The 19828-nt window shown below is 49.6% G+C and overlaps 2 protein-coding genes across 4 annotated transcripts in view; one reads left to right on the forward strand and one right to left on the reverse strand.

Annotated features, from left to right (window-relative positions):
• Nucleotides 1-1095: 1095 nt before the first annotated feature.
• Nucleotides 1096-15406, forward strand: CA11 (carbonic anhydrase 11). Its single transcript, XM_081168823.1, has 9 exons — nt 1096-2271; nt 3272-3346; nt 10102-10244; nt 11331-11516; nt 12393-12488; nt 12631-12703; nt 13170-13324; nt 13502-13667; nt 14367-15406. Exons 1-9 carry the CDS (start codon nt 2211-2213, stop codon nt 14399-14401), a joined length of 990 nt encoding a protein of 329 aa, XP_081024949.1. The 5' UTR covers nt 1096-2210; the 3' UTR covers nt 14402-15406.
• A 3279-nt stretch (nt 15407-18685) lies between these two features.
• Nucleotides 18686-19828, reverse strand: part of SULT2B1 (sulfotransferase family 2B member 1) — a 30231-nt gene continuing 29088 nt past the window's right edge. For all 3 annotated transcript variants that reach the window (XM_081168435.1, XM_081168436.1, XM_081168434.1), the window contains exon 7: nt 18686-19212. In XM_081168435.1, the coding sequence (XP_081024561.1) occupies nt 19097-19212 (116 nt within the window). In that variant the 3' untranslated portion in view covers nt 18686-19096. The remainder of the gene's footprint in view (nt 19213-19828) is intronic.

The following is a 19828-nucleotide window of genomic DNA, read 5'->3' on the forward strand; positions in this document are numbered from 1 at the left end:
AGGTGTCCCACGTTGTCAACTAGTGGATGGGGAAACTAGCAAGGCCAGATTTGGCCCAGGGTTTGCCAGCTGCTGACTGATAGTCTGAAGGCAAGCAAGTGCACTGGAAGCTGGTCTATTGGGGCAACTGGGAGGCTCCCCCACCAGACTTGGTCTGGCCTCAGTCAGCCGCCTCCTGCCTGCCTTCTTTCCTCTACCCACACACGGTGGCTCTGCCTGTCCCCTTCCTCCTCCTTAGTCTCAGGGTAGCCCTTCTAGAACTCAGAAGGATGGGGACAAAACTGGAATCAGCTTACTCTGTTGGTGATTGGTTCTGTCTTAAGGACACAAGAAGACCCTGGTTGGATCAGGCCAATGACCCATCTAGACCAGCATCCTGTTCTCACAAGTGGCCAATCAGAGGCCACAATGGGAAACCTTCAAGGAAGACCTGAGCAAAAGAACACGCTCCCCGCCTGCAGTTTCCAGCAAATGGTATTCAGAAGCATTTAGCCATGATAGCCCATGAATTGGCCCACTCCTAAAGCAATCCAAGTTGGTGGCCACCCTTGCCTCCTGCAGCAGTGAGTTCCACAGTTTAACTATGCACTGCTTGAAAAAGGACAGCTCAGTAGAGCATGAGACTCTTAATCTCAGGGTGGTCATGGGTTCAAGCCCCATACTGGGCAAAAAGATTCCTGCATTTCAGGGGACTGGTCCCTTCCAACTCTACAGTTCTATGATTCCAAGAAGTCCTTTCTTTTTCTCTGTCCTGGGTTTTTGCTTTCTGTTGGCCTCCTTTGCCTTCTGCCCCATCAGTTCAAGGGGCACCAGCATCCACAGCGCATGAAGCCTCGCTCCTGTGCTTGGCAGCAGTGTGCTTGCCCGATGCTAACACGTGGAACTGAACGTGTGAACCCGACCAGGCTCCACATGACATAATCTCGAGGGGAAAGCAGATGCTGCCTGAGCCGCCGCATCCAGGCGTGTGAGCGCCAGACCTTTCCGAGGATCCCCTGGTTTCCTCCGGATCCACCTTAAAACATCTCTCCCTCCTCCCGCTCCTCTCCCTCTCCCTCAATTGCATCTCTTTGGGTCCCTTGGGAGAGGGGAAGGGAAAGTGAGAGAGAAGATCTGTGCATTTGAGAAGGGGGGGAGGAGGGGAGGGAAGCCGAGGCTGTAAGAGGCAGGGAAGAAGGGAAGGGGGAAAGCAGGGAAAGGAGAGAGAGAGAGAGGTGTAGGGAGGGGGGAGGACAGAGGGGAGCAGGGAGAGTTCAGGACCAGGGAAGCCCCCCCCCAAAAAAGAGGGAGGGGGTCACATACAAAAAAGGGGAAGAAAACAGGATAGGTGGAAGGTGGTCGGCGGACCAGAGGGGGAACCCCAGAAGGAGTGGGGCGCAAGAGAGGCGGGAGGGAGGAAGAAAGCCTGGGGTAGGTGTGTGGGGGGGGAGGCAGGTGAATAAGAGAAGGTGGGAAAACAAGGAGAAGCGGGGGGGGCACCCCACAGCAAGCAAGGGGAGTGGGGGCCAGGGAAGAAAGAGAGAGAGTCAGGGAAAGGGGGGTGAGGAGAGAGGGAGAAGTTAAGTTAGGGACTTCCAAGCTCTCCTTCTCCCGCCATTCCACCTCCCCCAGCCACCTTCGCCTTATTCCCCAGTGATTCTCTATTCCCAGCCGCCGCCGTCACAACCCCACGTCGCGGGGAGTCCCACAGCTCCGCACAACCCCCTTTTGGAAGGGAGCCGGGGAGCGAGCGGGGTTTCTCGTGCTGCCCGTCCAGCCCCACGGAGTGAACCGACCCCGAGTGGCCAAGCGCTCCCTCCCTCCGCTTCCCCGTCCACGCCGTCTCCATCTTCCCCATCTCATCAACATTGCGAGAGGAGGGGCGGGGGGGCATCCCCTGGAGAAGGGGCGGGAGGAAGATGGAGGGACGGGGGAGGAAAGAGAGCTAGGGAAGGGGGGGAGGCGAGGAGATTAGAAAGAGAGAGGGGCATGGGGAGGGCAGAGGGCTTTCGGGGGTGAGAGGTGTTGTCTGACGCGCGCCCCCCACCCCACCCCCAGGACTCACCGGACCGCACGTGGATCGCGGGGGGTGGCGGGGGCCACCTCCAGAGGCTGCGCACCCGGAGGGGGGCACCTCCACGCGGGATGCCGAGGAGGGGGCGCCTCCTCCAGGTCTGAGATACCCCCTCCCCCGCCCCACAGCAACCTCCTCCTGCTACTCCCAAACCACGATGGGCACCAGCCTGGGGGGGCTTTGCCTGTTGGGAGTCCTGACGGCAACTTGTATGGCTGGTAAGAGAGAGAGAGAGATGAATGGGGAAAGTGGGGCGCGGGGTGAGTCAGAGAGAAAAGATTATCTTGGGATCTGGGGGTGGGGTGGGGGGTTAAGTTGGTGGATGCAAAGAGAACGGGAATTCCCTGAAAAAGATAAGGGCTAGCGGCCAGTCTGACTATCTATCTTATCTTGTCTTATCTTATCATTCGTCTGTCTGTCTATTATCTATCTATCTATCATCTATCTCTCCCCCTCTTTCCATTTCCTCCCCCCCAATATATGCTATTTATAAACACAGACAGATCACCCTCCTAATTTATGTTCACTAGCTTATCTATATCAGATCCACCCTCCTATCAGGTCTCCTTTGTAGCCTTTCCTTTCTTGATCTATCCATTCTCACCTCTTTCCTCAGTCTCTCCCCCTCCATATCTCCATTTGTATTTTCTCTCCCTGCGCTTTCTTAATTTTTTACCAACCCCCCCACCCCACCCGTAATATTCCTTTCCATCAAAAACATTCCACAAAGTAATTTTTAAAAGAAGTAGAGGACCAAAGGTGTCTCTGAGCATGTGCAGAGCACTCTCCTTGCGGAGGCTGCCCAAGGCAGGGAGTGCAGCTACTTTTCCTTGAGCTCCAGTATCTCCCTCTCCCTGAAGAACCTCAGCAGCACTCCCTTGTTCATTCATGTGTTTCCTGTGCAATTCATTGACATGCCTGCCATCCATTGATGGGGGGGGGGGGAGAGAAGCAGAGGTGTAGGTAGCATATAGCTCAGTGGTAGTATCTGCTTTGCATGCAGAAGGTCTGAGGTTCAATCCCCGCCATCTCCTCTTAGGGCTGCGAGGGACCCCTGCCTGAAATCTCATAGAACTGCGGTCTATCTGTATATAGACAATATAAATGGCTCAATGGTGTGATTCAGTATAAGTCAGTGTTGCGATTAAGCTTCCGTGCTTTTGTCTCCCCCTTCAATTGCCCCACTAATTAACCCTTCCCCCCCTTTTATCCCTGCAGTGCAGTTTGTTCCTGCAAAGACCTACGAGGACTGGTGGGCATACAAGGAGACACTTCACGGCAGCTTCGTTCCAGGTACAAAATGACCACTGGGGTGGGGGTGGGGGGTATGCTCCTTCCTTTCTCACTTGCCTTCTTAACATGCCCAACTCAGACAACTCTTCTAGGTCAGGTGGCCTGTGGCCACAAGTGGCGTACGTGTGCTAGAAATCCCTCTAGCGTTGACTGTTCTTGTGAGCAGATCCTATGATGAGCTGCAGCACAACCATTCAGTTGGCTGGTGCCCTGTGGAACTCTCAGCCACATGATGTTACGGAAATCACTAGACCAGCTGGGTCCCGGTCAGCCTTCTCGCTCAGGATTGAGGGATCTTGCAGGGGCCGTAGCTCAGTGGAAGAGCACACGCTTTTCAGGCAGACAAGCCCAGGTTCAATTCCCCAGCCCAACCAGTTTAATAGAATCAGGAAGCAAGTGGAGATTGTCTGGGCAGTCATAGCAAACAATACTGGGTTAGATGGGCAAAGGCACTTCCACACCACTCAAGCACTCACAGAGAATCCTGGGAACTGTAGTTTGTGAAAGTGGCTCGCAATTATAGCTCTGTGAGGTCAGCACCCTTCCACAAACTACAGTTCCTGGGATTTATTTATTTTTGGTGTGGGGGGGAGGGGAGGGGAAGCCATTACTCTTAAAATAGTGTAAGAGGGTTTCAGAAATATGGGTGTGAGCTTAGCCTGATCTAGCAAGCATCACCAAAAGGATATTGTGCTGCTAGAAAAGGGCAACCAAAATTATCAAAGGCTGGGCAACTTCCCTATGATGAAAGATTAAAATGCTCGAGGGTCTTTTTGGCTTAGGTAGAAGGTGGCTAAGAGGGGGACATGGTCAAAGTATGTAAAAATTATGTATGGTGTCAAGGCAGTGGACAAAACACAGTTTTTCTCCCTCATAATACCAGAACCTGTGCTCATCCAATGAAACTGAGTGATAGAAACATCAAGACAGACAAGAGGAAGGTCTTAGAATCATGGAATTGTAGAGTTGGAAGGGACCCTCAGGGTCATCCAGCCCAACTCCCTACAATGTAGGAATGTGCAACTGTCCCATACGGGGATCAAACCAGCGACCTTGGCATTATCAACACCACCCTCTAGCCAACTGAGCTAGCCAGGCTGCTTCATGCAGTGAACCATTAAACGATGCCAGAAGATAGGGAAGGCCTGTAGCACAGTGGTAGGACATCAGTTTTGCATGCACAAGGTCCCAGGTTTGATCCCCAGCTTCTCCAAGTAAGAACATAAGAAGAGCCTGGTGGATTGGGCCAATGGTCCACCCATCGAGGGCAGCATCCTGTTCTCTCTGTGGCCATCCAGATACCTGTGGGAAACCAGCAAGCGGGATCCGAACACAAGAGCCTCCTGTGGTTTCAGGAGACGGAGCAATAGCCATCATGGGTCATGGCCTTAACGTCCATGATTTTTCCTCCAATCCATCAAAGATAGGATAGTGGCTGGGAATTTGCCCTGTATGAAACCTTGGAGAGCTACTGCCCATCGATGTCTGTTACTCATGGTGGCTTATATAGGACCTCAAGTATCCCAGAGGCAATATAGCTCTGGTCTCGAGGGAGGGCAGAGGGAGAGGGCCAGTGTCCTTCTACCCCACCTGTGGACTCCCCATGGGCAACTGGTTGTAGGGAAGAGGATGTTGGTGTAGCCAGGCCATTGGTCTGAGGCAGTAGCACTTCTGGTTTTCCTAGAAAGTCAGTTCTTCATTGGGGTAGATGGTGAATGCAAAAGGGCAAATGGAGAGGTGGCTAGAGGAGTGATTGGCGCCCCATGGCCATATTTTGGGGAAAGAAAGAGTAGAGGAATATGTGAAGTGAAGGGGTGAACGGTGGGCTATCTTGAGAACAAGGTGGGAGAAAAATAAGGGGACATGGTGGACGAGTCATCCTGGAGGCAGGATAGCGGGCGATAAAAATGTTTGTCTGCTCCTATCGTGTAAGTTATTCCCTTTGGCCACTTGGAGGGAAAGGCTTGTATCCAATGATGCTCCAACAGAACCACTAGTTCTCCTTCCATTTGCTTCCCTACCTCAAATCTGCTCTGGAGATTCTCCCAACCCTGATTTGGGGGGTGTTCATGGGCCAGAGGAGACGGGGGGAGAGAGAGAAGTTGCTCTGTGTCATGCCTGGAAGTCCATTGTGCCTTCACAGCTGCAGGGTTAGCTATAGCCCAAAGTTTGGAAACATCCTTGTAAGGGAAGACATCTCATCTTTTTAAAGAATTAAAAAAAATCTGTCTTCCTGCTTTCCACATGTTGATTGGTACAAGTAGAGTCCGGATATCTTTGTCACCATTTAAAATAAAAATAAAAATACACACATCCTTCATTTAAAGGTAAGGCATGGGTCTAGTCCTCATCGTACTGGGGGCAATAAGGTTGACCATGCTCAGGCAGCATCTCATAAAAGCTGAGAAAGCATAAAAGGTGTACAGTTTAGTTCCCTTCTCAGAAGGTGGAGCATCTGTGCCATGAAATCTTTTTGGGGGGACTTCAGAAGGTGGTTCATCTGAGCCCTTGGAGCTTTGCCCACCTAGAATCATAGAACTGTAGAGTTATAAGGGACCCTGAGGGTCATCTAGTCCAGCCCCCTGCAGACGCAGGATTCACAACTCAAAAAACCCTGACAGATGGCCACCCAACCTCTGCTTAAAGACCTTCAATGAAGGAGAGTCCACCACCTTCCGCGGTATCCCGTTCCCCCTTCAAACATTCCTGACGCTTAGTTGGAATCTCTTTCCTCGTCATTCGAATCCGTTACAAGGAAGGAGATTCCAATGAACCCGTTAGGAAGAACCTGCTTCCCTGTCTCACTTCCCTCTCTCCTCTCTGCTTCTCCTCCCCCTCCCACCACAACCCCCCCCCCGTACAGTATTTCATCTTCCCATTTCTCCCTTTCCCCCTGACTGTGGCTCCTTCGAAACTTCCGAAACGCCGTGGACGTGTGTTTCCCTGTGCCTGTTGTGGGGGGTAGGTGGGGCTCCCCTGATTCCCAGCTTTGCCCTCGGAATGAGAAGATCGGCCGGTGAAGCAGATGCCTTGTCAGCGGGCTTAATTTGCATGATTAATTCTGAGCTCAGGATCTGGGTTTCTTCGGCGCGGAATGTTGGCACCGATGCCAGACAGCCAATTAGGTCTTGGATGCCAGATGGGGAATGAACACACACACACACACAGAGAGAGAGACATATGCCTTGCCCGTGACCCCCTGCGTCGAAGGTTGGGGATGACTCGTGGTGTCCCAAGGGGACGGTGTCTCCTCCATCGCCTTGCTGCGAGAGGAGGAGTTCCAACGCTGGAGGTGGCGGCTGCTGCTGCTGCGCCGTGCCTGTGCGCAGTGCCGAAAGCCGGGGTGGGGGGCTGGGCTCAGCAACTGCAAGAGGCTGCATTAATATTTAATATCTCCCTCGCCCGCTCCAGTGATGCAGCGAGCAGCAGGCAAAGAGAAATGGGACCACAGCGTTGGGGGGCAGGCGGGTAGGCAGGCAGGCAAGCGGGGGATCAAGGGGGCACGCCGGTGGCATGATAGGATTGAGGGGGACACGCCATAATATTACCATCATCACCACCCTACTCCCCAGGAGTGTGAAAAGGGAAAGGGCAAAGAATGTGTCCGCCTTGCTGAGAGGAGAAAAACAATTAAGTATATACACATAGACATTAGAATGCACCAAAAAAAGCACCAGCATACAGGAACCACAGAAGGAATCAGGAATGAAGCAAGCTTGGGCACACACACACAGAGAGATGAAGGGATAGCCACAGAGAGAACGGAACCAGATGCATTGCTTTGCTGAAATTCATGTGCACAACAATTTCCCATATTCAAATGCCCAGTGTACATAGTCACACGCAGTCTTCACCAAGCTGGTGCCCTCCAGATGTTGGCACGCTACGATTCCCATCAGTTGCACCAGCTGATGGGAACTGTAGTCCAACACCACCTGGAGGGCATCAAGTTGGCAGTGGCTGCACAAGACAGATATATCTACACACTTGTAGATGTATCTTGATGAGCTGGAATGTGTGCAGAGGAGGGGGACCAAGATGATCAAGGGTCTGGAAAGCAAGCCTTATGAGGAATGGTTGAAGGAGCTGGGTATGTTTAGTCTAGGAAAGAGGAGACAGAGAGGAGGTACGGTAGCGAACTTCAGATATCTAAAGGGCTGTCACATGGAAGATGGAGTGTGCTTGTTTTCTCCTGCTCCAGAGGATAGGACCCGAACCAATGGCTTCAATATACAAGAAATCAGATTCCAACTAAATATCAGGAAGAACTTTCTGACAGTGGAACGGTCTCCCTCGAGAGGTTGTGGACTCTCCTTCCTTGGAGATTTTTAAGCAGAGGTTGGATGGCCATCTGTCATGGATGCTTTAGTTGAGATTTCTGCATTGGGGTCATTTCCAGCCATACAATTCTATGATTCTATGGTGTATGTGTGTATGGCTTTGCCTTGGGGGCATATAAATTAAGCAGTAATGTAACATAACACCCGGGTAATAACAGACACACCACCTGATTCCTTTTATCCTGAAATATATTGCACAGCCACATCCGTTCCTGGTTAAAAATATACATGCAGACAGAGTAACTCTCACCTGCCCCTCTCTTTTCTCTTGCTTGTACTCTTAGCTCTTGTGAAAATACATTACATGCTTAGTTAACACATCTGTGTGCATACACACACACATATCTACCATCAATTTATTCATGTAGAAGTTTTACACACCACGTTTTGAGCAAAGACCTTCAAGTTGGCTTACTGTCGATGGTAATGTTCAGGGCTGGCTGTTTGTTGCCTGCTGGGAGTGACAGGGAAGAAGGTAGGGAGACCAACAACAGGGGGAACCAGAGCAACCGCAGAAAAGGGCAACACTAATTCCTTCTCCTAAGGAGGAGGAAGGTGACAGGCAGGGCTACTTCCTGGATTGGCTGTAAATAAGAAGGCAGGTAGACCGGGGGGGGGGGGTAGTGGCTGGTGGCAGATGAAGGTTCCTCTGGGTGGAGCCTCATTCGCCTGCTTCCACTGATCCATAGCAGGGCCTTTTCAGTGGTGATTCCCCTGTTGTGTAATGCCCTCCATCATTATTAACTTGTAGGAAGAATATGAAACATGCTGGTTTCTTCAGGCGTTTCGTGGCTGTTCCTGGCAACTCTTGTGATCTTTGAATGGAAGTCTGTTCTTACCAGAATTGCTTTTAGAATACTTTGTAACTGAAAGTGTTTTTAATTGTACAGTGGTACCTCAGGTTACATGCGCTTCAGGTTACAGACGCTTCAGGTACAGACTCCGCTAATCCAGAAATAGTGCTTCAGGTTAAGAACTTTGCTTCAGGATGAGAACAGAAATCATGCTCCGGAGGCACGGCGGCAGCAGGAGGCCCCATTAGCTAAAGTGATGCTTCAGGTTAAGAACAGTTTCAGGTTAAGAACGGACCTCTGGAACAAATTAAGTACAGTGGTGCCTCGCAAGACGAAATTAATTCGTTCCGCAAGTTTTTTCTTCTTGTGAGTTTTTCGTCTTGCAAAGCACGGTTTCCCATAGGAATGCATTGAAAATCAATCAATGCGTTCCTATGGAGACCGTCCGGGGACAGAGGGGAAGCGCCGCGCGCCTTCCCCTCTTTCCCCGGACCTGTTTTAAAGCAAGGGAAGGGGCAGCGGGGAGAATCGCTTCTCCCCGTTGCCGCCCCTTGGTTCAAAAGGGGTCCGGGGACAGAGGGGAAGACGCGCTGCACTTCCCCGCTATCCCCGGAGCTTGCGGGGCAAGCTTCGTTTTGCGAAGCAAGCCCATAGGGAAATGCGTCTTGCGAAGCGGCTAAGAAAATGAAAAACTCCTTCGTCTAGTGAGTTTTTCGTCTTCCGAGGCATTCATCTTGCGGGGTACCACTGTACTTAACCCGAGGTACCACTGTAGTTGTTTTTGGAATGTTGAGGCTGTTTTAGAATGTTTTTTGCTTTGCTTTTGTTTCTAAATTGTGAATCTTCTCTGTTTGCCACTCCTTTGGGAGAAAGGGTGAGGTATAGATTCAATAAATAACTAGTAACATGCATATATGCCTTCACACAAAATCCATGCAACCCAGTAGCCCTTAGCAGCTAGCAGCAAAGTAAGGGCTTTCAAGCCTTTTGTGTGAAAATGGTCCTCAACATCTATTGTTCCATCCAGATTGGTGGGGTGGGTTTTCGCATGTGGATGTTCCTCACAACGTGCCCTTGACACAATAAATTGTGCATTACTGTTAGAGTTATACTGGGCTGCTCACACATCTGCGACGCTCCCCCAGTGTTACTGCATAATTGCTGTCTGGTGGGGCAGCCCTGCATAGCAGTGGAACAAAAACATAATGGCACAAAACAAAATAAAACAAAGGTACCCCCTGGAACACTGGTGGAAACAAAGCAGTATGTGTCCCTCCCCCCCACCAGCAACTTTTGCAGGCACCAACAGTATTGAAACTAACCACCCTGAAGCCATCAAGAGTGCAATCATGATGTATGCACAATAAAAAGGACATCTGGAGGCACCCTGTATCTATGCATTTTAAAAATTAACACTGGAAGCTGTGGAACACAAACTCCATTGCGTGCTCTGCCTCCCCTCCCCCCCCCATCCTCCCTACATGGTCTCGCTGAAACACTCCCCAGGTACCATCTCTTTCCAACCTTCCATCTGCACCCCATGGGCAGGCAGATGAAAGTGAATCATTTCCTTGGCTCTTGCGCAAGGATTCCACAGGGCTCCTTGTTTTTCCTCTTGCAGGTCCTCCATTCTGGGGTCTTGTGAATTCGGCTTGGAGCCTCTGCGCCATTGGCAAGCGCCAGTCGCCCGTGGATGTCAACACAAGCCAAATGGTGTTTGATCCTTTCCTCCCTCCACTTCGACTAAGCACGGGCGGGAAAAAGGTGTGTGCTTGTGCATGGAAAGCCATGCACAAAGGTGTTTGTAAGGTTCATTGAATTTACTTCCCGGTAACAGCAGAGCCTAGGGCTTGCTGATCAGAAGGCTGGCGGTTCGAATCCCCACGACGGGGAGAGCTCCCGTTGCTTGGTCCCTGCTCCTGCCCACCTAGCAGTTCGAAAGCACGTCAAAGTACAAGTAGATAAATAGGTACCACTCCAGCGGGAAGGTAAACGGCATTTCCGTGCGCTGCTCTGATTCGCCAAAAGCGGCTTAGTCATGCTGGCCACATGACCCAGAAGCGAGATGAGTGCCGCAACCCCAGAGTCGTCGGCGACTGGACCTAACAGTCAGGGGTCCCTTTACCTTTAACTGTGCCTAGGCTTGCAGTAATAATCAGCATCAGAATGGATCCAGACTAAGGCTGCATGTTTATTATTAAAACACTGCTTCTTCTCCCTTCCAACTTGGATCAAAGCAAGTTTTAAGAAAACATACCAAAATGTAGCATTTCATAAGAAACAACAGGATAGTTATGGATTGTGGGTAAAGCCGTGCATACATTGCTTTCCAAACCAGTGGTGGGAACATATTGTATGCAGAGTAAACAGGAGTGTGTGCACAGCATGAAGTAGTCACACCAAATCTTTTCACATTGATTTCAATAGGAAAGTTGCTTTGCCATAATCCAGCCTTGTATATTGACATATTTTAACTCCACTTTTCTGTCCCATCACCAGGACCCTGAAGGCCGTGACCAAACGAAGCTTAAAACCAGAGTAATAAAATATTATAAACATGAATTTTAAAGAAGCACAGCAGATAAAATCTCCTTAGCGTAACCAAAGGGAAAACAGTAGCTCAGTCATCAATCATGCTACAAGCTCACTGTAACAGTGTAGGCATTTTACCTGGAGAAACAAGGAAAAGTGCCAACTGGGGCAGAGTGTTCCATGGTTTAAGTGCCACCACCAAGAAGGAAATGTCCCTCATTATGGCTGGGGTGAACAAAGGGTGTAAATAATACTCGTGCCACTGGATTTTTCCCTGTCCCCCATCTCCTTTCCCTGTTACATCATCTCACCCCGCAGATCAGTGGCACCATGTACAACACGGGACGGCATGTCTCCTTCCGCCCAGACCCACTGCAGCTGGTTAACGTTTCTGGAGGGCCTCTGCTGTACAGTCACCGCCTCCAGGAGCTGCGCCTGCACTTTGGCAGCGAAGATGGGTTTGGCTCCGAGCATCGGATAGACGGCGAGAGCTTCTCCGCCGAGGTGATCTCAGGCCTTGCTCAGACTGGTGCATTTTGTGGATACTCTTAGCTCAGACGCCGATCTATACAGGCAGAAAAATTGAGTGCCATTAAAACTTTTCCTCAAATCAACCTCACATTCGTTTAAAGGGTTTCTACACCAGCTGTGTTAGACTGCAGCCCTAAAAAACCAATACCAATAAAACGCACAGCACACGAAGGCTTTAAGTAAATAGTAATGTTCTTACTATACGGGTGGCGCTGTGGGTTAAACCACAGAGCCTAGGACTTGCCGAACAGATGGTCGGGGGTTCGAATCCCTGCGAAGGGGTGAGCTCCTGTTGCTCAGTCCCTGCTCCTGCCAACCTAGCAGTTTGAAAGCACGTCAAAGTGCAAGTAGATAAATAGGTACCGCTCCAGCGGGAAGGTAAACGGCGTTTCCGTGTGCTGCTCTGGTTCGCCAGAAGCGGCTTAGTCATGCTGGCCACATGACCCAGAAGCTGTACGTCAACTCCCTCGGCCAATAAAGCGAGATGAGCGCCACAACCCCAGAGTCAGTCATGACTGGACCTAATGGTCAGGGGTCCCTTTACCTTTACCTTTAATGTTCTTAAAAGCCCAGAGTTGTTGCATTAGGATTGAGGACACCCAGGTTCAAATCCCCACTGTGCCACTGGGTGATCATCTCTCAGCTTAGCCCACCTCACAGGGCTGTTGGGAGGATAAAAGAGGGAGGAGGGCAAAAAAAGGGGGGAGGAGATCTATGTATACTGCTTTAGGATCCTGAGAGGAAAGGCAGGATGTAAATGTAATACGTATATCGGTCATTCCACATCTGCAAAATGCAAGCTTTATTTACGTCTGCATATGCCTTTTTCTCTTTCGTTCCCACCTCTAGGTGCAGCTGATCCACTACAACCAAGAGCTCTACCCCAATATCTCAGAGGCGTCGCGCAATCCCAATGGTTTGGCTGTCATTTCGATCTTTGCTGATGTGAGTCTCTCCCTCTCCCTTCCAACCCCACAAAAAATAAAATAAAAATCTAGGGCGTGCCAGATGGGTCCCTGGCCAGCTCAAGGTTGGGCAGGAGATCAGAGGACAAAATGCAAGGCCTTTCTTTCATTTCTCTTTGCAGATTGGACCAAGCCCCAACCCATTCCTAACCAGGCTGTTAAACAGAGAGACCATCACCCGCATCTCGTATAAGAGTAAGTGGGAAGAGGACTATGTTAGAGGTCCCTTGGCAAAGATGGTCAGGACTGGGAAAGCTAACCAGGGAGGGGGTGGTTGCGGGAGAGGACATGACAGGAGTTTTTAAAATGGAGAATGGCATTGTTTCATAACAATGGAATGGCCACTAGCCTAGATGGTTTTAACCAACGTTCAGGAACAGCAGCTCTGTGAGTCGGCTATGTCTCACCTGTGCAGTCTCACCTGTGCAGATGTCTTCAATCCTGTGTGCTGCACACAAACAACAGGGGAGGGGTGTTACCTTAAGTTTCCCAGAAGGACCCGCCAGAGCCACTTTGGGGGACAAAGTTCTGGACTAGATGAACCTTTGATCCAATCCCATAGGGCCCTTCTTCTGATACTCGCCTATGCGTGCATCTCTCTCTCTCTCTCTCTCTCTCTCTCTCTCTCTCTCTCTCTCTCTCTCTCTCTCTCTCACGACAGATGATGCTTATCTTCTACATGACCTGAGTCTGGAAGATCTCTACCCAGAGACTTTTGGCTTCATTACTTACCAAGGATCCATGTCAACCCCTCCGTGCTACGAAACAGCCACTTGGATCCTTATTGACCGACCCATCAACATGACCTCTGTACAAGTAGGTTCCTCCCTGGGGCAGTGGAGTCTCTGGATTTCCCAGCATCAAGAGAAGCTCCTTAACTCACTCTCCCCATTAGATTCACCTGCCCCACACCCAGCCCTTCTCGAAAACCTAGGAGTCCTGATCCTAAACTTCCTTCTTGACCTCCTTTCCCCACTTCTCTCTCTTCTGCAGATACACTCCCTTCGTCTTCTCAGCCAGAACCTCCCTTCCCAAATTTTCCGGAGCATGAGTGACAATTCGAGACCCCTCCAGCCCCTCCTCCATCGAAGCCTTCGGGGCAACCGGGACCCACGGCGCCCCACTCGACGTTGCAAGGGGGGCAACTACAGGCTCCATGGTATGCAGGCCAGGAATCTGAGCTCTGTTCTTTCATGCTCAGACCTGCTAGGTTTTACTCTCCTTCCTTCCTTCCTTCCTTCCTTCCTTCCTTCCTTCCTTCCTTCCTTCCTTCCTTCCTTCCTTCCTTCATCTGTTTACTTACAGCATGTGCAGCCTGCCTTTGTATCAGACATTCAAGGTGACTTGCAATCAAAATAAAGCAATGCATGTTGATTTTTTAAAAAATAGACTAATGACAATCTTTAAAAATGACTGGAAAAGGAGATTAAGAACCTTGCTTTCCCTCCAGATGTTGTTGAACTCCAAATTCCATCAGCCCCAGCATGGCCAACAAGCAGAGATTATGGGAACTGTAGTCTGTCTGTTTGTTAATCAGTGCAATCCTATATGCATCTACTCAGAAGCAAGTCTTATGGACTTTAGCAGGGCTTACTACCAGGTTAGGCAGTATAGGATTCCTGTCTACTACTGCCTTGGATTTAGTTGCCTTGGATTCTTAACTAAGATAAAGTGGGGGGGGGGGGGATTAAAGGATAGGCCTGGTTCCTCAAAAGACCAAAAGCAAGACAGTGAGTTACTAGAAAACAGGGACCATCCCTGGCAAACAGGGTCAGTTGGAGCATTTGACACACAGGCAGGATCTGTTTAAAAACAAATCCCTTTCAATAACCTGCATTTCCCCCCTTCTCTCTTTCAGTGGATGGTACACGTCCTCCGAAAACTGTCATGTAGCTGAGATGCGCTGCAGTCAGTTGAATGTTTGAGGGTGGCTGTGGCTCCTTCAGAATTGGATGTCTAACTGAGGAAGTCTGGGTGACCAGACTGCCTTCCACCATGCGAAAGGGGAATAACAGGATGCCTGTGAACAACAACGGAATGTATGCCTCAGGGGTGTTTGGGACACACAGGCACACCCACACAATGCGGCTTCCAGAGGTTTCTAAAAATGAGGCCACTGCTATTTATTAACAGAACGTGGCGTACTCAATTGAACAGCCATATCTTAAAAGGGATTGGGCCTTTCCCAGATGCCTGAGGACTAGAATCTTGTCCTCTGACATTGCCTCCCTGCTTATTCCCAAAAGCAATTGGCTTTTTGTTCAAACACACTCAAAATCTCCGTGAATCCAAAACACGAGGGAGAGAGAATGTAACCCAAATTTGGGGCAGCACAGCCAAACTGCATTGGGCAGACAGCTGTTCCCCTGATGCTGCAAACAGCTCAGAATGTCTGGTTGGGCATATAAATGTTGGAGACTATCCCCCATAATGTATGAGGACACTCCCAAGATATCTGAGGGACATTCTGTGAGCTTCAGGAGCCACCGGCCACAAAAACTCAAACAGGGTGGTTTCCTTCTATATTAATGTTCTGAACCTCAGGAAGTCGGGGGGTGGGACAGGATAACACAAACGATACACAGGGACAACCTCACAAATCCTGAGATTCTTTCAATATTTGGGGCAGAGACACACACATGAAACTCCACCCCACTTTCTGTGCCAATGTGAGGAAATTTGGGGTGGAAAATACAAACGAGAGCCCCCTCCCAAATCCTCAGTATATCTTGGGATGTTTAAGAGAACAGAAAACACACACCAACGTGACCATCGTTTCTGAATGGCCTTCAATAACCTTAGCTGGGGAGCAGGGAGAGGGGAGAATTTTGTTGCCAAAAGAATCCACCTTTTGAATACAGATTAATATTATTAATTAAAGAACAATTTTCAAAACAAGCTTTGATTTCTTTGCAGTGATCTTTTTTTCAGCTAGATCGGGGACAAACAGCAGGTCATCGTGACCCAACTCAGGTCATGTAAAGTGATATTGGGGGGAGGGGGAGAAAGAAAATTTGAGGTGGGAGGTGGGATGAGGAGCTGAATCTTTCAGACACACATGTATACCGGCACTTTCCTCTCCAAACCAAATCATCCCCAGCTGTTTTACTTCCCTGTGAGGATTGCTTTAAAGCAGCCTTGCAAATAAGCCCACCAAAGTTACTAGCCTGCAATTATTATTTTTACCAGCCTGCTGTGGGCTGGCAGAAAGGGATAGAGAGCCCTGCCACTCCTGTAGAGTTACCTGCAACATTTCAGTGCAGCATGTGGATAACTGGGGTTTCCCGCAACTCACATTCCACTTGTTTACCAGGCTAGATGAAGAAGAGAGACCGTCATAGCTGCACAGTAGGGGTGGGGGTGGAGAGGAGAGTTCCTTCCCCAGGATGGACTATCACCTCCAGATTCCAAACTTCTATTTAATTATTTATTTTACAAAGAGACTAAATTTTTAGCATTTGTAGAACCTGAGATACAAGACAAAATGTACAGACACTATTCTCATTTTGTGTTTGTGTGTGGAAGTCAGAGCTGGACCATAAAGAAGGCTGATCACTGAAGAATTGATGCTTTTGAATTATGGTGCTGGAGGAGACTCTTGAGAGTCCCATGGACTGCAAGAAGATCAAACCTCTCCATTCTTAAGGAAATCAGCCCTGAGTGCTCACTGGAAGGACAGATCCTGAAGCTGAGGCTCCAATACTTTGGCCACCTCATGAGAAGAGAAGACTCCCTGGAAAAGACCCTGATGTTGGGAAAGATGGAGAGCACAAGGAGACACACACACACACACACACACACACACACACACACACACACACACGTTGTTGTTTAGTCATGTCCGACTCTTCGTGACCCCATGGACCAGAGCACGCCAGGCACTCCTGTCTTCCACTGCCTCCCGCAGCTTGGTCAAACTCATGCTGGTAGCTTCGAGAACACTGTCCAACCATCTCATCCTCTGTCGTCCCCTTCTCCTTGTGCCCTCCATCTTTCCCAACATCAGGGTCTTTTCCAGGGAGTCTTCTCTTCTCATGAGGTAGGCAAAGTATTGGAGCCTCAGCTTCACGATTTGTCCTTCCAGTGAGCACTCAGGGCTGATTTCCTTAAGAATGGATAGGTTTGATCTTCTTGCAGTCCATGGGACTCTCTAGAGTCTCCTCCAGCACCATAATTCAAAAGCATCAATTCTTTGGCGATCAGCCTTCTTTATGGTCCATCTCTCACGTCCATACATCACTACTGGGGAAACCATAGCTTTAATTATACAGACTTTTGTTGGCAAGGTGATGTCTCTGCTTTTTAAGATGCTGTCTAGGTTTGTCATTGCTTTTCTCCGAAAAAGCAGGTGTCTTTTAATTTCGTGACTGCTGGATATTGGGCTAGATGGGTCAAAAGCCTGACCTAGTAAAAAGCAGCTTTGTCTGTGAGATTGCCCAAATGGGCCACAAGAAACAGCGGTTCTCAATTGCTAATTAGCCTCTTCCATATAAGAAAACAGCTTCTTAGGTTTTCAGGGCTCAATTGTGAACAATTTACACGCAAGGTAAAGAGGAGGCCGGATAACAGGACAAGATGGAAAATGGTGCCATGATTGTTTCATATGCACCCCCCCCCCCCAGCCCTTGTAGAGTTCGCCATTCTCTCCCAGCGGCATTTCAGTCTTTTAATTACCACTGGAAGATCCAGCAGTAGCTGCTAGTGAGCCAACACAGCAAAGACGCAGCACGGATACCTTTAAGATTTCAGTTCTTTGGAGACAGAAATAGATGGCTAGAGAGTGACCTTATCAAATACAGCTCCCTTGGGGACAGCCATTCCCAACACAAAAGCCGGTGAGCAGAGAAACTGGGGCACCAGAAATAATTACTATGTGCAAAGTTGTAACCATGTAAACACAATTACTTGAGTTAAAGTGGGGTGGGGGGAGGAAAGCAGGCAGAATTAAGTGTGAATGGGCCTTGCACTGGGTGTTGATAGATGATAGATATTCTACTGCCCCCTGGTGGAAATCTTCCCCAAATTATTGATTCCGGCAAAAGGGACCCCTGACCATTAGGTCCAGTCGTGGCCGACTCTGGGGTTGCGGTGCTCACCTCGCTTGGCCAAGGGAGCCGGCGTACAGCTTCTGGGTCATGTGGCCAGCATGACTAAGCCGCTTCTGGCGAACCAGAGCAACACATGGAAACACTTTACCTTCCTGCTGGAGCGGTACCTATTGATCTACTTGCACTTTGACGTGCTTTCGAACTGCTAGGTTGGCAGGAGCAGGGACCAAGCAACGGGAGCTCACCCCATCGCAGGGATTTGCACCGCTGAACTTCTGATCGGCAAGTCCTAGGCTCTGTGGTTTAACCCACAGCGCCACCCGCGTCCCCTTGATTCTGGAGGGGTGGGAATTCCGGATTATTCTGATCCTTGGCTGGGAACTGAGGCAAAAACGGTGGCATAGAAAGGGGCACAAGGCGAAAAAAGGAGGAGGGAAGAGGCAGTAAGCCAAAAAGGGCTACTGTGGTGTGCAAGGTTTCTGCTGAGGATGGTGTGGAAGAGGGTACATAACTTTTCCAGTCCCTCCTCCTCTCTCTGTGCTCCACCACTTTAAGCACACCAGAAGCCACCTGCAGGAATCCTCTTCAGTTGCCTCTTACAAGCCTTTAAATACTTGCAGGCAAGCCTTGCATCTTCCTACTTTCTGTCCTGCCTCCCTTGTGGTTTCTTATTGGGGAAGAGCCAGGAAAAGCACCTGCTTTGACAAAGCTATGGTATGTTGTTACCTGCTTCCTCTGGCTTTACATGGGAAGGCAAACCTTCTAGCAGGGGCCTGGTGCTCCAAGCAAGTGATTGGCACGCTTGATTTGTGGCGCTGGGCAATTGGCTCCTCGTAACCAGCTGTGAGCAGTCCGACAGAGAAATCACCATCACCTGCCTTTCCTGTGTTCCATTTCCTTCGAACCACGCTGTCTGCAGTGCAGCCCACCCCACACGTGTGTGTATATACTGTGTTTGCCTGTAGTCCACAAAAGCTCATGCCACAAAGCATGTGCTAACTGTTCAGGTGCCACCAGACTCCTGGCTGTCTCGCTACAACAGGCCAACATGGAAGCCCCCTCTAGAAAAAGACTGTCAGGAACTCTCTTGTTAATGCGTGTCACCTTCTTGAAACCACTGGACTTTGAAACCATTGGATATTGGTTTATTTTATTACAATACATCCTTTCTCCCATCATGGAACTCAAGACATCGCACAAAGGGCTATTCAGGTGGTCTTCTGCTGACCACACCCAGACCTGCTTAGCTTCAGCAAGGTTGCTGCATCATGCGCCTTCCTGGCCATGTGCCCTGATTGCTCAGGGCTTAAGAGCCATAGTTGGGTGACCTCTGGAATCTAATCCGCCACAGCTCACTCCCTTCCTGGAGCCCTGACTCCAGTTCTCACTACACCCCATTCTCCTCCCACGGTTCCAGGAGTTCTGGCCCACCCCAGATGTCCCCACTAATCTACAGCGTGTTGTGCTGAGACACCATTGGTATCCCATTGAGATATTAAATCAGTCCGGTGTTGGAGAGAGTCAGCGGGGAAGGCCAGATTCATTCTTTGTCCCACGGAAATGTGACGTTTAAGTCTCGTAGGCGTTCCTGGTAGACCTGGTCAAAACATTCGCTCTGCGTGGTGGTCAAATGGTTCTTCCAGTCGCCAGATATCCCTGGAAACCAGTAACAGAAAGTAATTGCCAGTTATTCTCAGGATAGACATGGAGGAAGAAATATTTCTACAAGCACGTGATGACCACTGTGTGGATATGCCAAGAGCTGTGATGTTGCCCCTTGTCTGATGAGGAGCAGGCAGAGTCAGGGAGAGTGTGTCTTCCTATCAGTGATTCTTATTGGTAACAGCTAAAAATAGAGGTGCATTCAGAGGTAGTATAAGAACATGAGAATAGCCTTGCTTTGTTGTGTTAACAAAGTAAGGAACAGTGGTTACTGAAATTAGAGGCAACAGCTAAGGATGGCTTTCTCCATCAAGCACAGTTTGCTGCTTTGTTCATGACATGTCCATGCCCCCTTTCTTTCAGGGAGCTCACCAGGATGTAGATGGTTCTCCCCCCCCTCCATTTCATCCTTTCAACAACTCTATAAGGTAGGGTTAGGCTGGAGACTATTACTGATCCAAGGTCATACAGTGAGCTTCGTGACCCTGTTGGGATTTGAACCCTGGTCTGTCAGGTTTGATTCCAGCCTTCTAACCATTACACCACACCAATCTCGTTGGTTGGGCCCAGTGCTGGAATGGAGGGACCACTGGTCAGATTCTTTCCACCA

The sequence above is a fragment of the Podarcis bocagei genome (assembly GCF_964188305.1).
Source record: "Podarcis bocagei genome assembly, chromosome: 13".
NCBI classification, from domain to species: Eukaryota; Metazoa; Chordata; class Lepidosauria; order Squamata; family Lacertidae; genus Podarcis; species Podarcis bocagei.

Coding starts and splice junctions, on each gene's coding strand:
- CA11 (XM_081168823.1), top strand. CDS start 2,211: ATGGGCACCAGCCTGGGGGGGCTTTGCCTGTTGGGAGTCCTGACGGCA. Junction 12,704..13,169: donor CACCCGCATCTCGTATAAGA/GTAAGTGGGAAG, acceptor CTCTCACGACAG/ATGATGCTTATCTTCTACAT. Junction 13,325..13,501: donor TCAACATGACCTCTGTACAA/GTAGGTTCCTCC, acceptor TCTCTTCTGCAG/ATACACTCCCTTCGTCTTCT.